Genomic DNA, 18,542 nt, shown 5'->3' with positions numbered 1-18,542 from the left:
AGCCGGTCCAAAGTTTTAATATTAAGGAGAAAGAAATGTCATAGCGTAGTCATTGGATTTATCTTCGTCGTTATTGACTGATTCCTCATGAGAACAGAAAGTCACGTCCAAATAAAGAGGAAGATTGCAGTGTTCCAAAACCAAGAAACCTCTTCATACTGTCTCGTCCTTCCCGAGTTTGATTTTATAACAGGTTGCTTATGTCGTGAGTAAAATATGATGACCTCAACAAGGCATGTAATCGGGCTAGTTGGTGGTACATACTGTTTGGTGGGAACAGCGCAAAAAAACGACGTAATGCGAGGTCGAAGAAATTCACAGTCTAACTTGCAATTGAAAGTTTATTGCTCCGCAAAAAGAGAAATAAACACAGAAAGGAGGAAGGGGAGAAAACAAACAAATCAAACCAATAACATACGGCATCGCCCACGCCCACGCGCCGTCACATGAACCTGCCACACTTTCTTACGAAAACCACCCCGTCATTTGCAAGGGCAGCGGAAGTTGCCCTTTCAAATGACAAGGTAGATTTTGTAAGAAAGTGTGGCAGGTTCGTGTGACGGCGCGTGGGCCCTGTCAGTGTGTTTCTTCGACCTCATCCTACGTCTTTTTTGCGCTGTTCCCAAAAAACAGTAGGACCTCAACAACCTAACCTTCGACGCAACGCAACGGGAATTACGCAAACAATCGGTGGCCATGCAATGATTGATATAAATTTCAAAGATGCTTTATCTGAGTACTGGCATATTTGAAAACATTGAGCATTCTCTAGAAGCATTTCTGAAGCTGCGTGCTGGTTTCATTGTTGTCGGTATTTTCAGAAACCACATCTGATATGTAACCAAGAGGGTTAAGGCAGTACGTGGGACCGACACCGATTACCTGACGCTTGAGTCCCAGCAAACAGAAAGCGCTAATGAAGACATTCCCACATATTTTACACTCAACCAATGTGGACATCAACTCAAGAAATAAATTCCCGCGCGCTTAGACATTTTCTAAAATACCTGAAGAGGTATAAAACGATGTGTTCCAGCATTCGCAGATGTGTTTCTATTGAGAAAACATAAAACGTTCCACAAGATAACGCAACACACACACTTGTATATTTCCATCTGCCATACATGGTGTTGGGGAGGCTCAATATCCTACAAGTAGCAGTAAAAAAATTCAAGACGTTTACTATTCCCTGTAATGCCGAATTAGAGCGCAGCTCATGAAGAGGTGGAGGAGAGGGTACGGAGAGGAGGTTGTTCCCCTCCTCCGTTCCCTCCTCCTCTCCTCTTCATCGTTTTCCTCCCCTCCTCCTTCCTCTACCACTCCTCCCTCGTCCTCTCATTTTCCTCCCCTACACCTCCCTTCCTCGTCCCCCTCGTCCTCTCCCTCCCTCCTCTCTCGTGACATCACTCGTGACCCTAGTGACGTCACTCGTGAAGCCCGCGTGAAGATCGTGACCTTCACGGTGAAGGACATTATTTTCGTCGTGACCTTCAGGAGGAACATTCATGACGTCACTCGTGACTTCCCGCGCGGTGCATTATGGGACGCTTCCCGTAATGACGTCACAACCTTCGTGACGCCGCTCGTGACGTCACGCGCAGTGCATTATGGGAGGTTCCCAAAATGGCATCGAAAACTTCGTGACGTCACTCGTGACCCTCGCGACGTCACACGTTCCGTAATTTTGATGTCATTATGGGAAACGTCCCATAACGCACCACGAGGTTACTCCGACGCAAACGGCGACGGCGACGCCGCTTAAGCCGGAAACGGGTGCCTAAGAGCAGCGCCCTAAAACATTCAGCAATATATCATTTGATATAGGAGCCTCACCGAGTTTGAATGAAAGCACGAGTTAAAAGCACATTAACAACAGTAATAATATTTCGGGTGGAAACAGCTGAACATATGAACAAAGGAAGGAGAGAGGAAAAGACAAAAAGCCACTGGACTACCAACTATTTTATTGGATCCTCGTCTTCGACTATTATTGTATTTTTTTTTCTTCTGCTATTTCTTCATTGTCGTTTTGTTGCCCCTTTCTCCTATACATGCTGTGGGAGAGGATTGGTGCCCAGCAGATACAGTATTTCTTAATGTTGCAGGACGATTGAGGGGTGTGGTGATTGCAAAAGATCATCGTTTTCTTTGTCAGCAGAGCACGAGCTCGGACACGGGAGCTCGTGCATTCCGTTCTTCGGCGAGTTGCAATCTTGGCAGCTGGTCATGTCCCTCTGACCTGCTGTATTGGAATAAACCCTCAGTACATTCCTTGACTCGGGTCTACTACACTGGCGACGAGGTGAAGACCACACCGGACTTAACGGGAGCACGGCAGAGCAGCAGCGAGCATGGTGGAGAACAAGACCCACCGCTTCCACGGTCCCGGGACATTCGACGCCGAAAAGGAGAACTGGAAGCTTTATCAGATAAGGTTTCAAGCTTGTCTCGACGTCGCTGAGATCACTGCCGAGGCGGAGAAGAGAAACTTATTGATCGCTTCAATTGGTCCCGAGACATTCAAGCTGCTCTACTCCCTAATTCAGCCACAGAGCTTTCTGGAGACACCGTATCAAGAGTTGCTCAAAAAGCTCGAAGAACATTTCGCACCTAAGAAATTCAAGGAATTCGAACGGGCGAAGTTGTTTTCGGCTCGCCAAGAAGAAAATGAGACAATCAAAGACTTCATAACGCGGCTTAGATCAATCCTCATTAACTGCGACTATGAATCTGAAGCCGACGCCAGAAGTTCGTCCCTTTTGACGGCATTCATCGTGGGTCTCCGTGACACGCGCGTCTTGGCACGTCTGGTGCTCGAGAAGGACCTCACTCTGGACGTCGCACTTCGCTTGGCCGAGTCAACCCTCACCGCCGAAGCGGAGTCCCGGCGCCTAGACCGGGGAGACCACGCTGCGCTGCTCGTTGAAAAAGTGAAGCCGTCCACTTCTGCGCCAGTCAAGTGTTTTCGATGCGGCAACACCAACCATTCGGAGAGTTCCTGCCGCTTCCGAACTGAGTCGTGCAATGCATGCGGCAAACGAGGCCACATTGCAAAAGTATGTCGATCAGCGGAGCGACACAAGACAGCTGGCAAGAAAAAGGAAAAGGTGAAAACAATCACCAACGTATTCGTCACTCCAGAATCAGATGGCGAATTTGTCTCTTGCATTATTCAAGGAACACCCGTAAGGTTGCAGGTCGACGCAGGATCTAAGCTGACACTCCTAGACACTGACACGTGGCGGAACATAGGGAAGCCCACCTTGCAAAAATGCGACTACAACCTCGTCTGCTTCAACCAGAAGAAAATCACGGTCCAGGGACGGTGCTTGCTTCAGGTCGCGCTTGGAAAACGCTCCGAAGAGCTAGAAGCATTGGTGACTGACAAGCGACACACCAACCTGCTAGGAAGAACATGGATACACAGGCTGCAGATCGACCTCAACAAATTGTTTATTCGATCTGTGGAACTGGAAGTAGAAGCCTCACTTCAGACAATGTTGGCAACATTTTCGACCTTGTTCTCCGGCGACTTGGGCTGTTGCACTAAACTCAAGGTCCAACTTCAGTTCAAGCCTGACGCGAAACCAAAGTTCTTCAAGCCCCGCCCAATACCCTTTGCTACGCGAGAAGCAGTAGAGAAAGACTTGGCCAAGCAAGTCAACAACAACGTTCTCACACCCGTGGACTTCTCGCAGTGGGCCACTCCAATTGTGGTCGTCCCAAAGTCGGATGGATCGGTTCGAGTCTGTGGTGACTTCAGTGTCACTGTAAATCGTCAGCTCGACATAACCCAGTACCCACTGCCACGTCCAGAAGAACTTTTCGCTAAACTAAATGGAGGTAACAAATTCACGAAGCTGGACTTGTCAGAAGCGTATCTCCAGCTGGAACTCGATGAAGAGGCAAGAACGGCCCTCGTGATCAACACGCACAAAGGTCTGTTTCGATTCAACCGGATGCCGTTTGGAGTCGCCTCTGCCCCGGCAGTGTTCCAGCGCACGATGGACCAGGTAACTGCAGGGCTCGAAGGCGTTGCCTGTTACCTCGATGATATCATTGTCACTGGGAAAGATACTCCTGAACACCTCAAAAATCTTCAACAAGTGCTCCAGCGGCTAGAGGAATACGGCTTCACGCTCAAGAGGGAAAAATGCGCCTTTCTTCAAGAAAAGGTCGAGTACCTCGGGCAAGTCGTTTCCGCCGATGGCTTCACGCCTTCCATGAAAAAGGTCTCGGCTATCCTGAATATGCCAGAGCCCAAGAACATCAGCCAGCTAAGATCTCTCCTCGGCATGGTGCAGCATTACGGCAAGTTCCTTCCGAACCTTGCTGACAAATGTGCGCCACTGAACAAGCTACTGAGAAAAGACACCGCCTGGCAAAGGAGCTCCGAGTGTGTAGATGCGTTTGAAAACATCAAACAACAGCTGACGGCTACGGAGGCCCTAGTCCACTTCAACCCTGGTCTGCCAATTTACCTCGCGGCAGATGCATCGTCGGAAGGCGTGGGCGCGGTGATATATCACAAGATCAATGGCAAGGAACGCCCCATAGCACATGCTTCTAAGACACTGAATTCTTCAGAGTGTGCTTATGCACAAATAGAGAAGGAAACACTTGCCATCATCTTTGGAGTCCGCAAATTTCACCAGTACCTTTGGGGACGCAAGTTTGTGCTCTATACTGACCACAAACCTCTGACAACCATATTTGGCCCCATGAAGGGAATCCCCGTGACATCGGCAAACAGACTCCAGCGTTGGGCCCTTATACTAATGAACTACAGCTACACAATTGAGTACGTGCCAACAGCAAACTTCGGAAACGCTGATGGACTTTAGCGTTTCGCAAAAGGTCCCGACGAAGACTTCGACAAGGAAATGGCAAGCGGAGTTTTCACCATCTCCTGTGATACAGAACATGTCTTTGCGCTTCACACCCAGAGTTTGTCTAAGTTACCAGTGAAGGCAAAGGACATTGCCACGGAAACTGCGTCAGATTCTGTCCTCTCCCAAGTACAACGGTACATCAGTCAGGGCTGGCCAGAAAAGGTGACGCACTCCGACCTCACGCCATTCCATAGACAGAGATCGGAATTAGCCATCCTCAACGGTTGCATCCTATGGAATTCGCGAACCGTAGTTCCACGCAAATTCCAGCACCAAGTAATGGAACTTCTTCATGAAGGACACGTGGGTCAAACAAAAATGAAGATGTTGGCACGGTCGTACGTGTGGTGGCCACACATCGACAGAGACATTGAGCGCACGACGCAGAAATGTGAGGTCTGCAGCAGTGTTTGCGACAACAAACCACACGTTCCTCTTCACCGCTGGGAAGCTCCGGAACTGCCGTGGCAGAGACTTCATGCTGACTTTGCACAGCTAGATCAGCAAAGCTATCTCATTGTCATAGATGCGTTCAGCAAATGGCCTGAGGTTATGCCGATGAAATCCATAACAGCGGCAGATACCATCGACGCTTTGCAGGAGATTTTCTCTCGTCAAGGCCTGCCACAACAACTTGTCACCGATAATGGGCGACAGTTCATCAGCTCGGAGTTTAAAGAATTCATGGACAGCGGCGGAATTACTCATCTCTTCACCCCACCGTATCACCCCAAGTCCAACGGACAAGCAGAGAGTTTTGTAAAGACATTGAAGACTGCTCTTCAACGTTCCTCTGGAAAAGAGAGGAAGGCAGCCATCCGAGACTTCTTGCTCAAGTACCGGATCACCCCCCACACCTCAACGGGAGAACCCCCGTGTCAACTGCTCACGAGCAGGCCCTATCAGACGGTTCTCGACTTACTGAAGCCTTCCAAGGTACGGACCCATGCCAAGACGGCAAAGAAAGACAAGGGAACCGCTACCTTCACAATCAAGCAGAAAGTGTGGGTAAAACATCCTCTCCACAAACAACAATGGATAAAGGGCGTTGTCACAAAAATAATTGGCAACGTCATCTACGAAGTTTCAGATGAAGATCACAAAACCCGTCGGGTCCATGCAGATCACCTGAAACCAAGGTTGACATATGACGATCCCGACACTTCAATATTCCCAATGGATGTGCCAGGGCCTTCTCAGGTTTACACCCAGCAGGAGGCCACCGACACACAAGTTACTTCGGGGTCTCCATTGCAGCCAGACTCCAGTAGGAGATACCCGACCCGCAGCCGCCTCAAGCCGGACCGTTACAAGCCTTCTTAAAAGGGAAGGAAATGTGGTGATTGCAAAAGATCATCGTCTTCTTTGTCAGCAGAGCACGAGCTCGGACACGGGAGCTCGTGCATTCCGTTCTTCGGCGAGTTGGAATCTTGGCAGCTGGTCATGTCCCTCTGACCTGCTGTATTGGAATAAACTTCAGTACACCCCTTGACTCGGGTCTACTACAAGCGGGAACTCACGCAATTATCTTATTTTTCTTTTATAGCAAGGGCCTCCAACATCTCCAGCGCAAGCTCGTTTCTGTTCTGTCCAGGGATGCGAACCTGCTGGAGGTTCGCTTTGCATTTACATGGTGGACAATGGACAGCTAGCTTCCCCCATGCCGTCAACTCTTTGAAGTTAGCTTTATGTTCCCGTGCACTGTCGTTAATACAACGTTCCGTTGGTCGGATATAGCTGCGCCCACATATCAATGGTATGTTGGAAATTAATTTATTTTTCACGGAAAGTCGTTTTTTTCGTATCTTGTGCCACACCGACCCCTCTTATTGGTCTGTGTCTGGTTGATCTTGTGGCACATCGGATATACCTTATTGGGTGCCGAGCACAGAACTTGCACGTTTTACCAGCTCTGAAATGTTTTAACCTTTGGATCACCCCATGGATACATATGACCACCGCGAAAGATTTCTTGAAAATCTGTTTCGTGCATTTATTACGATCATTTATCCTTTTGATAGTGCGGCAGATATTTTTGGCATATAGAGATCAGTAATGGTCTTGGATAACCGGCTTCTTCAAGCCCAGAAATTTGTATATTAAAGCTTTTTTTATATGGTATGTACAGGTCTTTTTTAGGCTTGTTTGAAGAGCTGTGATGACCAGTTCTTGCATCCCATTTTTTATGCTGCGACTCATAAGAAAGAAATAATTTCCGCGGTCGTTTCTCATTTTGAACAGACAAGTCCAGCTTAAAAATCCAAAGTCAAGTGAAGGAACCTAACTAATTTCTTGACGGGAGTCTCACAGGTATAATGAGCCCCTTCCACTCTTTTGGAAATGTTTTATATTGATATCTTGGCATTCCTCCGTTTTTTTTTTATAGATTTCTGTGATAGATCAAATTTTAAAAGAAACATCCACGTATCTAAAGATAACCGCTATTCATGGGTCTTTTATTACCTAAAGGATGACTTTTCCACACATGGCTAGAGAAACTTTGCATACATGCGGAGCCACTTGGGAACCAATGCATACGTCGCTCTTTTGCGAATATTTGGGATTTTGGTGGACCATTATGGTTGCCGACAGGTAAAATTTTAAGATTTCCAAGGTCTCTAAGCTCATGCCTGCTGCATTTTGGAACTTTGAAAGCTTATATCCCTCGATGGTGAATTGGAGATCCCATATGAGGCTCGTGAGATGAATGCAATAGTACATGTCCTCTACATCAATAAAAAAATAGAAGCGATGAGGTGTCCTCGTTCTTGAACAAAGGCTATCACCTTTTCCGAGTTTAGTATCCCGAAGGGGTCTTCTCTCTCTACGTTGGAGAGTTATTGAGCCAATAATTTCGTTATGCCCGCTTGCCAAGTTTGATGCCCGAAATCTAGACACTTCTACGTAAGGTTTGGCTGAAAAAACATGCTGCTGAGTCTTGCTTGTTTATTTTCGTCCAACAAATTGATAATGATATTCTTTGCAGCCCCAGGCTATTGTATCAAAAATAACTACTTGACAAGCATACATATCCACGGTTATGGCCGAACAAATATATGAAGTACAGATACAGTTTGGAACCCCTTTCGTATACCAAACTCAGAACAAGTGATAGCCACTCCTAAAGAACAAGGGCATCTCATCGCTTTTGCGCTTTATCTTGATGAACTGTACATGTACTACTTCATTCTGGTCACAAACAGCATACAAGTTCTGTATTCCACCATTGAGGGACAAAGACTTTCAAAGTTCCACAATGCAGCAAGCATGAGCTTAAGCACCTACTTGTAAATCTTAAGGTCCCCAATATGTGCAAAAGTACGGCGTAAATGGCGTATGCATTGGTTCTTGAGAGGCTCCGCATCTGTGCGAAGTTTTTCTTGCTATGTGTGGAAAAGTAATCAAAGAAGTAATAAAAAGCTGAATACAGTTTTCTTTAAATACGTGGATGATTTTTTATGTCCCTACTGAAAAAAACCATTTGGCGCCCATATGAAAATAAACGGGTCCATACCGGTAACCGTTTAACCATACTGGTCACCAGTTTGTCAAAGGGGTCGCCCGTATGGCTCAAAGGGGTCCCCCGTATGAGCCAGAACGGTCACCTATTTGGCAAACGGGTCGCTCGTCTGGGCAAATGGGCGACTCGTTTGGGCAAAGTTGTCGCACGTTTGCTCAAACCGGCGACCATGTTGCAAACTGCACCGGTTTAATCAAACGGCTCTCCGGAGCCCGTTTGATATTGAACGTACAGATCGGCGGGGTGGGCACGCCTAGCGTTTCAACCGTGGCAGCCAATGTTTTCCGGAAGGCTGGGAGCGCCGGTTCATCGATTTCAGATCGTCCGCGTAATGCAAGTAATTATATTTATATTTCAATTGCGCTGATTTTCGATTATACTGCAACTAAAACTAACACCTTTTTTTTTTTTTTTACGTAAACGCACGACGTTGGTGAGCCGATATTTTTGACAGACCTTTTATACTTTGTCCATCTTTGTTGCCTCAATTTACTTATTCAGCTCGAATCTCTCTCGCAGAAGACGCGACCGCGTGAAAGAATGTACGTCTAGACTCCGTTTCACTTTAATTCAAGACGCAGCGAAGGTAGCACGCGTACACGCGGCTGCAAGAACATCGAGCATTGCGAGAGCACGCCCGCCGTTGCAGCACTCAAACTACGAGCTTGCGCTGAGTTCTTTCTTCGCTCGGGCGCAAGCCGAGCTTCTGGCAGCCCCGCCGCCATTTCCAAAGTTCGAGCGCGCGCGCGCGCGCGCGTTTTTTCTTCGGGACTACAAAAACGCATCTCCCTGGAATGCCTGGGGAGAGGAGAGGGGCTGTCCCGGTGGTCCCAGCGCCTTGACCTCGCCCCCTCCCTCCTTTCTTGTCACCCCTGTCACGTGACCCACAACAGCGCGCGAGCTACACGCTGATAAGCATCGAGATCCGGAAGGGCGCGCCTTGCAGCCGCTTTTTTCTTTGTCTGCTTGTCAGTTGCTGCTCGAAGTTCGCTCGTCCTACCTGCTTCAATCTGTCGCCTAACCCTGCGGTCTTATTGGGATGTCTCTCGACAACGTATTGGATGTGCACCAAAGCTATCAGTGTTCGAAAAGACCTACGTGTACGTCGGCAACGAGCGATTCTTCAAAGAAGTCGCAAATTCTCGCGGTTTGGTTGGGTTCGGCAAATGACAGCTTGTGCGCCGCATCGTGTTGAAACTTCCAAGGAGCCGTTCCCTCTCGTTTGTGTTTGTGTGGTTGTCCTGCTTTGACCGTGTCGACAAATATCACGGATTACCTTTTTCTAGTCCGCTATTGTTATGGTAAGTGCACTGCAACCTACGTGTTGGCAACGATTGACCGTTCTTCTACGCGTACTCTTTTAAATTATCTAAAGAATTATGCAGCGCCTATTCGCGCGGCAGCCAGGAGAATAATTTCCCCGAAAGTCTACCTGTATAGTGTTCACAGATTGCTTGCACGTTTGTACTTGTCCACAGAAGAGGTAATAAACTTCGAGGAGAATTGAAAACAATCTTTTGTGTCGGTTTTCCTGTCCACTTACAAGCACCTACGCGAGTGCATTTGTTCTACGTGTTTTCTCCATGTTATAAATACGTTTATGAGTTTCGGGACGTCTTAAATATGTTTAAGATAACCAACCTCCCAGACGATACCCATTTAGGGCTAGCGCATAATTTGCCATTTCGAAGGCCACGTTCAAACGTGTGGTCACGTGCCATGTCGAACGGGTACTCGTACCATACGGCACCCGTATCAAACGGGCACCTGTATCAAACGGGTACCGTTTCGAACGGGTACCGTTTCCAAACGGGTACCCGTATCCCATAATCACGTTTGATCCAAACGGATCGACAGGTTTGATTCAAACGGGCGACCAGTTTGCCACCCGTTTGAATTTCAAATGGTTTTTTTCAGTAGGGGTACCATACAGGTAAATGTAAAAGCTTCCGAATGCTTTGATGCCATCATCAAACAATTCTAGAAATCAAGGGTAGAACCAGCTGAACAAGGAAGGAAGGAGAAACAGAAACTGGTTCCACCCGTGATGTATACTAGCCAACTAGCTCAGCTCATCCCTATAGTCAGTTCCAGAGAGGCTATCTTCACCTATGAGAGTCCTGTCGAGAAATCCCTTGGGCTCCTCGATTTGGCTTTGGAATTTCAAGCAGGACATGTTCGTTGGAAATACCGAGCGCGATCGGGAAAACAATTTCTTTATTATGAACCGGAACTTTTAAGAAAAACGTCCATCACGGATTGGCCACTACAGCTCCAACAGCGAGCCTTATGAAAACCTGTCCATACCAAATCAATCAAAGTTTCAAAACACAAACTTCTAGGCTTATACAAGCCGGGTATTCAACCCCATTACTGGCCTCCAGACGCAAAAAACTGGCAGCACCGTCAAGAGGACGAATGATCGTAATAAACACACATAATATAAATCAACGAAATCCATTGCGGTGGTTTCATATAATCATGGGGTCACCCTTAAATTACAAAAAGAAAATTGCAAGCCGCCAAAACATGCAAGTTGTGTGCTCGGCCACCAAAAGAGAGTATTCAATATGCCGCAAGATTGACCAAGCACAAACCAATAAAAAGATCAGTATAACACCAGAAACAGAACAAACTACGCTCCGCGCAAAAAGGAATGCATTTACAACATACCGTGCACATGTGGGCGCCACTACATCGGAGAGACAAAAGTTGTCTAAACGACCGAGCACGAGAAAATGCAGCCAACATTAGAAACCTCACGGCACCGTGGCATCTAGCTGCCCATTGTCAATCATGCAAATTCAAAGCAGACCTCGAGTAAGTTCGCGTTCTAAAACACTACAAAATCAGCTTGCATGGGTGATGTCCGAGGACTTTGCTGGAGAAGGAAAGTTAAGTAATTACGTGAGTTCCCCTTCAAACGCCTTGCAACATGAGAAAGACTTTCTGCAGGGCACCAATCCTCTTGCTCAATATATATGAGAGGAAGGGGACAGAAACAGTATTTATGAAGAAAAAGCAGAAGAAAAAGAAGAGCATCAGTAGAACAGGAGGATTCAATAAAATTGTTGGTAGTCCAGCGGTCGGTTGACTTGCCTTTTCTCCTCCCTTCCTTCCTTCCTATAGTCTGCTGGCTCCACACCAAATGAATACCAAACTATCTCAGGTCAATATCTTTGTAATTAATATTATGCTCAATATGCCTGGTTAATAAGCCTACCTTTCACTCACAACGATAACAAGCGCCTAGATTACAGTGCACTCAATTTAATAAACAACCAGTCGTTCCACTAGATCCTGACTGTTGATATGCATAAATGTTACCATTGAAGTACATTCTAATTTCTATTTTATTTTGTCCAGGATGAAAACGTCATGAAGTCCTTGGCTATCCTTGACACGGTGCTATGATCATCCGGCGCCTCGCTGCCATCATGAACAACTGAAATGCCATCCTTGAATCCCTGAATTCATCGGTCCTGCAGCGACATCATTCTAAGGCACCTCTGCTTCTCCAAGTCGCTTTTACGTCTCGGCGCCATCCTCGAGTTCGTCAGACCTTGGGACTTCATTCAGCAAGTCAGTCGGTGGCGCCGATAGCACATCATGACGATGTCTAGACCTAGAAAAGGCGTCGAAGTCTAGCGACCCTATCGTGTCTGGTAACACATATAGCTTCCACGTGAAGCCTAAGCACAGGCACCAGTGTAAGGATCTACATGAAACAACGTCTCAGGTCAAGGTCAGAGTCCGCGTACTCTAGACCACTGTTGGACTAAAAGATAGGCGTACCTCAATGACTCGCCAGTGCAGATGGACGCTAACACTAGTTGGAAAAGAATTCTATCAAAACAAGGCATCGTCAGGTTCGCGCGCATCTACTGTTACATGTGGCCTACAAATCTTTCCTGATGGATGGCTCATGAAATGCAAAGCTATGGTCTATCGTAAACGTGACACGAGATCATCGGTTTGTGGCGAGCCGAATCTTGGTGTCTGAAAAACTAGCTACGTTTTCAGAAGTAGTTCACACGATGCAGGCTGCTCCTCATTGGCAGATAGATCTGAGATGTCAGATGCATCTGCGTTGACGTGTTCTGCTCCAGTTGAAGGAAGACTGTACTCAATTCTGTCTTTTTTGGCCACGTCCTTGGGCCAAAACGTTTATGAAGAGCGAACTAGTTGTTTCAGTTTTTACATAACTTTTAGTATGTAGAAAAACCACTCAATCGCTGTAAATGAGCTTTCTTGGGTATATGGCATCACGTCCGACGTATCTTGAAATATACAGATGTTTTCGACACCTGGTTTTGCATTCATAGAAATCGGAATGCTCGCTCACAGTCATGTAGTCATTGCTGTTTCATATTGTCCACACTGGATACCTGTTTACATTCCCTAAGATGCAACATTTTTCGAGAAACATCTCATATCTCCACTTATTCCTATGTCTCATCTCCGGAGTTATTTGCAACACTGTTAAAGGTACAGCCGCGCCAACGTATATGTGCAAAATGCATTGAGTGCAAGAGGACATGCACAAGAGCACAGCACAGTATAGCCATGAGCTGGCGGCCGTGCCTCCCACGATGCTGCAGAGCATACTTGAGACGGGGAGAGATCCCTTCTCGTCACGGCGCGAATATACCAGGAGACTTGGACGTGTTCAAAAGGTTCTAAGAGAAAATTTGACGTCCCCCAGTTAACTCAAGGGTGGTAAACATGACCACCATTCCATCAGTTACACCTGAAAACGTTTTATTAGTGGTTGCCACAGTGTCCAACGACCGGATGCAAACAGAAGTAGCAGCAAGCTGACGAGTGACCAATAAGCGTATGCTTTAGGTCACTCTCTTGGTTACTGGGATGTAAATTAAGCACAAATGGTCCCATGCACGAAATATATGTCGTAAGCAGCGATTCTCATGTTTCAAAATAAATGTTAGCATACGAGGGAAGAACATTTGCATGGTCTGCGACGCACAAACGCTTATTTCGTTCTGAATGATCAGTAAATTATGCTCTTGTTTGGTCATTCAAATGTTTCTTGCAACTACTCGTAGTATCTTTTATTCTACCTAAATTAACGCCAGATAATGTTTTCTTGCATGTATGTTGGACAACTGAGGCGGCGTTATTTACAATTCAAGGCGTGAACCGCATTAGAGTAAGGTTACCATTTGAACATATTGAGATATCTACCGCACAAAGTAGAGAGAAGCTATTTTCTCTACACTGTGCATTAAATACTATAATGCGTAGACCCCACAACTGGCACCTCACGCCGGAGGTGTAAACGTTGCGGTGTGCAGCCTGCACAGGTCAAGCGTTCATGTGATTTGTTTTGTGTCGTCAGTTTCGGTGTGAATCGAAGTAGTATGGTAGAGTCATCAGCTCAGAGAAAACTTGTTATAGGAAACTTATATTTAGTGTTCGTCCAAAGTGTAAGGACAAGTTTATAGATCCTCATATATTTAACCTTTTAAATTGTTCTCGGTGCATTGTGCCAAATACAGGAATGAGATATAATTTGCCCGGAGTGTACTGAAGGCGGCACTCATGTCGGATGGAAAAACTAAAGTTGTGACACAGGGGCCTTTGCAAATACGCACTTTGACCAAATTCCAATGTCTGATTGCAGCCAAAAAGCCCGCTTCGTACATTTGCATCGGTCTGCAGAACTCTGTCAAACTAAGCGAAGAATGTAGTGTTAGAGCTCCCCACCAGAAGATAGCACCATCTGCGTATTTTTGTTCCTTCGATTAGATCATACATAAGAACAAATAATCAGACGCTGGCCATTCTCAAATCGCTAGCTCTCTGTTTAGGCTCATTAGCACTATATGTTTCCCCACCAGACCGCGCATGGAGAAAATGTCTTTCCACGTTACTTGTGGGCGGAGTCACTTCTGCGCGCCTCAGGAATCATTTATTCTAAAATGCTATAGGAGGCGCAAATGCTTATATCTCGTGGAGACATAAAACACATGACCAAACGCGCATAATTCTCATCTCTTGAGGGACGAGATATTTAGTACAAATTGGTTTAGGGTAGCAATTTTTTATAGAGCTGCCCTCCAGTTAAAATACAAAATACTATGTTGGGCCCCGAAGGATCATACAAGGCAACGCTCTCAGATGAGCTGAGTCCCGCATTGGAGCTCTCTCTGCGTTTTGCCTGGGAGAGGGCGCATGATCCGTGTTAGCATAAATAAATTGTCTTCACTGGCACCCCACCCACCTAGCTCGTAATGTCGAACTCCATAAACTAAATTAATGATGCGAAAATTGACGAATTCAGCTAGACGCTTAGTTCGCTTTGCTTTCGGTGAAATATTCACTGTTGTGATTTCGCTTGCAGAGCAAACAATGCCGAACGAAATTCTTGGTTTTTTTTTTTCTTTTATCAGCATATTTGCTCCATGAGGCACAGCTTTTGCGGTGCCAATCAAGTTTTGAGACTGGTTTGGTATGTTTCTTTAGCTATCGTACGTAATTAAAATTGTTTACGTCTAAAAAGTGCATCGTAAGAAATCGAAACAAAATTTTAAATATTCGTCTGAAAATTCTTGCTGCAGACGAGATACGGAGGGCGACACAGTTAGCACAAGTACTCAATTAACGTTTTTTTGTTGTTTTTTTTTTTCAAGCGTTGATCATTAAGGCAGCTGAATGCGCTCATATGAGGTACGATGTAGAGCTGCAAAATTTTGTATTCAATTATGGCCTATATGAGTGAAATGGAGAAAACCAAGGTTGCTTCGCTTTCGCGCGAACGGTACCGTGCAGTGTACAACTCCTTCGAGTCGTCCGTAATTGTCAAGGAGGGAATATCTTCGTTTTTTCTGGCAGATAGATTCACAAAATTTTTCATCTCTTGAATTAATTTTATAACACCTGCCAAAGGTTAAGAATACGCAGACGCGCCTGAAGCGCCTCCATGACATTACCTTAACACGGACTGAAAGGCTCTTCTTTGTACAAGGTCTGAGGGAACATCTCAAATAAAGTTAATATAAAAACGCTGGTTCGGCAGTGGCTTTGGAAAATTCATTGGCTTTCCGGGGGTATTTTTTTGTCTTGGTCATTGACTAATAGATGCAGTACTCGGAACCTTATGAGTCACATTGCAGATGCAGGATTCACGTACACTAATGTCCTTACAACCGAAACCGTGCAGATGACAAAACCTTCCAACAAATTTGTCTTCACGAATCAAATGTTCGTACATTTTGCAAAATTATAAAGTGCATAACGTACAAACTTTAGCTAAGCTGTCAAAGCGTATAAAGCTTTTCGTGAATCCAGCCTAATTTTTTTTTAATAAGTCAGTTCGTGCACTACGTTATTTATAAAATCTATGACCGATGTTGTTCCGTGCAATCTGAACAATTACAACAACGAAGCGTGGAAAGCGAAACAGATATAGTACCCAATATTAATATTGGCTAGTTGGGTATGCATATATTTCACCCTATTTATCTCCGAAGAAGCAGATATGCAGGGAACTTATGGAAATCTTCTGCAAAGATTTGCTGGAAAAACTAAAAACGCTACTCAAACGAGGGCGCTAATCGATTGGTAGGCTCCAGGTAGTCTGTGAAGAGGGGCATACATCCCTCATAATATTTAGATATTTTAGAAGTACGAATCGATCACTTGTGTTTTTTCAATGTAAAATCTTGTAGTATGTCTCGAAGCTTCAGAGGGCGGGTATGGTGTTTAAAAATTGCAAGCGCGTTGTATCGTTTTTACTACTAAAAAAAAATTGTTATTCCGAGATTTTTGACACTGACTGGCTTCAAATCTTACATTTTCTACATTATATTCTGTTTTCAGTAGGAACTGCACCCAATTTAATATTGTTGTTCAGTTTTAATAAAGATAATATTGAAAGTGAGGTAAAACAAGCTTCCGTGTGAAGGTGTTTTTTTCATCTAAAAATATTTTAAAAGCGACTATTCACTAGTTTATCAAGCCAAACGTGAGGGTGCATGTGAGCTGGTGTAAGTTTACAATTTTAGAATTACATGAGACAGCGGTGACGACAGAAAAACAACAGGAAGATGGAAATGAGCCCCAAACACAGATGAAATTTTATTGCTAAATAATTCATGCATATAAGGTCTCAACCAAAAAAAGAAGCAAAGGGGAGTCCATTAAAAGGGGGAACCAGCAATTTAGATTGATTCCTTATTTAAGGAAACCTTTAAGGTACGTCTTTAACATGGAGTAATATTAAAGTCACTCGTTTGTGCGTGAGATATACATAGATGTTCACTTAGAGATTATCATACCAGAAGAATCGTGTAAATGTAGAATTGCGATGGTGGACCAAGTGTTTGAAGTGAGCTATAATCTGGATTTATCTATAATAGTCAAGGGTTTCCGGTTTTTTTGGTAGAAGTTGCGTTTTCATAATAAGGCTTGTAATAATGTGGCACAGGATCATATCAAGCATCATGTTCAATTGAGTGTTTCTCTGCGGTATCGAATATTGCGTTCGTTAGTATTTTTTTTTACATTTGGTTAAAATATATAAAAAAGTGGAATGTAAAGAAAGTTTCATTGTACGAATTCGGAAAGCACTGGCAGCTCCAAAGTCTATTAAAGGAAGGAATATAGTAGACTATCCGGAATACCTTTCAAGACATTTAGCTTTTTCCTCTTGAGACGTCACCTGAATTTAGCAGTCTATTTTTCCATAAATATTTTCACACTAACAAAAGAAATGCCAGCCACCGAAACCAAATTTTTTTACTGAGAATCGCATTGTTTGTGAGCATTTCCAGATATTCAAGAAGTAAAGGAGATGGTGGTGATTGATACAGTATCTGCTCTCCAAACGTATTGTACGGCTTGCGGTAAACCCTGCGACATCTTTAGATCAAACCACATTAATCGAAAGCAGTCGACTAAACAGCGATGTTTCTAGTCCTATTGTGTATCGTTTAAACATAGAGTATGTTATATCAGAGGGCTAGGCATTTTACATTACAAAATAAAAACAAAACAAAAAATAATACGGGGATATATTGTCAGTCAGGCTTGGCGAATTTGATTGACTTGGTAGATCTGGAACTTCGGTGGCTTTTTCCATTCAGACACCGCCAAAGCACGGCTCTCTCGTAGGGGGCGTTTTACACTCCTTGGCTGTTCCAAACGATCATGTCACCTTGCCGACGACCAATGGCGTTCCCGTCCGAAGTCATGGTATGAGTGCATCGAAATTTCACCAAGATTTGCCGACCCGAAAATTAATTCTACGCATGACAAATTTTTCAAATGTCGCCAACGTTTTTTTTTTTGTTTTTTTTTTTTCGTTTTTGATTTTAATATTAAGTTATTGATTTTTACAAATGATGCTTCTTTTTATTGCTCGTAAATTCTGTTTTTAGGTTCCTAAACGAGAAGCGATATATAAGATGCACATTCTCCTGCTCACATAATGCGATTTAATCGATTTCATTAAATATATTATCGGCCGCTACAACCACGTGTCGAATAATTTAGTGATTTATGCTTTTTTGTGTGGTTTGAGGTCTTAGACTCATTTTCATAATAAATTTCATTAGTTTCACGCAAAAACAGCTCACTATTATAATATTGCCATTGCAATGAATTGCCTTTCAGACACAGAAGTAGTAAAGAAAATGTAATTTGGTATTTCTGCTGTGGTACATCAGGCAACCAGAAAAGAAACAAAAGGTTGTTTTAATTTTTTTTCCTCAAAAATGTGCCGAATAATCCAAGCGAAATATTTATCTTCGCGATCATTGCTTGGTGTGCCGGTCAATATCACAAGCGTCCATTCTTACAGGGACTATATCACATTCATGCCTCTAAATAGTGCTTAGCTTTTGTTTTGGTGAGAAATGTGATGATATCATCATCAAACAGTAGGCACGTGTTTTTGCTACAGCCGACCATCTGCCGTCCGGAATTTGTCCATTTTGATAGCTGTTAAGCCTTAATTAGCAGAATAAAAACTCTCGCAGGATGCCCAGACCCAACGAAACCAATGCGCTACATTGAAATACACCTTGTCTTGATTTGCAAGTTTTGTATCTTCACGTGCCACATAGGAAAATATCCCTTAAAAACATGACTTGCAAACTAAGTAGTCA

At 44.5% G+C, this 18,542-nt stretch overlaps 1 protein-coding gene across 1 annotated transcript in view; it reads left to right on the top strand.

Annotated features, from left to right (window-relative positions):
* Positions 1-12,534, top strand: part of LOC8026503 (calsenilin) — a 38,001-nt gene extending 25,467 nt beyond the window's left edge. The window contains exon 8 of the mRNA XM_042288495.1: positions 11,779-12,534. Within this exon, the coding sequence (XP_042144429.1) occupies positions 11,779-11,826 (48 nt within the window). The 3' untranslated portion in view covers positions 11,827-12,534. The remainder of the gene's footprint in view (positions 1-11,778) is intronic.
* Positions 12,535-18,542: the final 6,008 nt, after the last annotated feature.

Source organism: Ixodes scapularis, unplaced genomic scaffold, assembly GCF_016920785.2.
Source record: "Ixodes scapularis isolate PalLabHiFi unplaced genomic scaffold, ASM1692078v2 PGA_scaffold10__122_contigs__length_95168666, whole genome shotgun sequence".
Lineage (NCBI taxonomy): Eukaryota > Metazoa > Arthropoda > Arachnida > Ixodida > Ixodidae > Ixodes > Ixodes scapularis.
The sequence above is the reverse complement of the archived record's forward strand: the minus strand, read 5'-3'. Positions and strand labels throughout refer to the sequence as shown.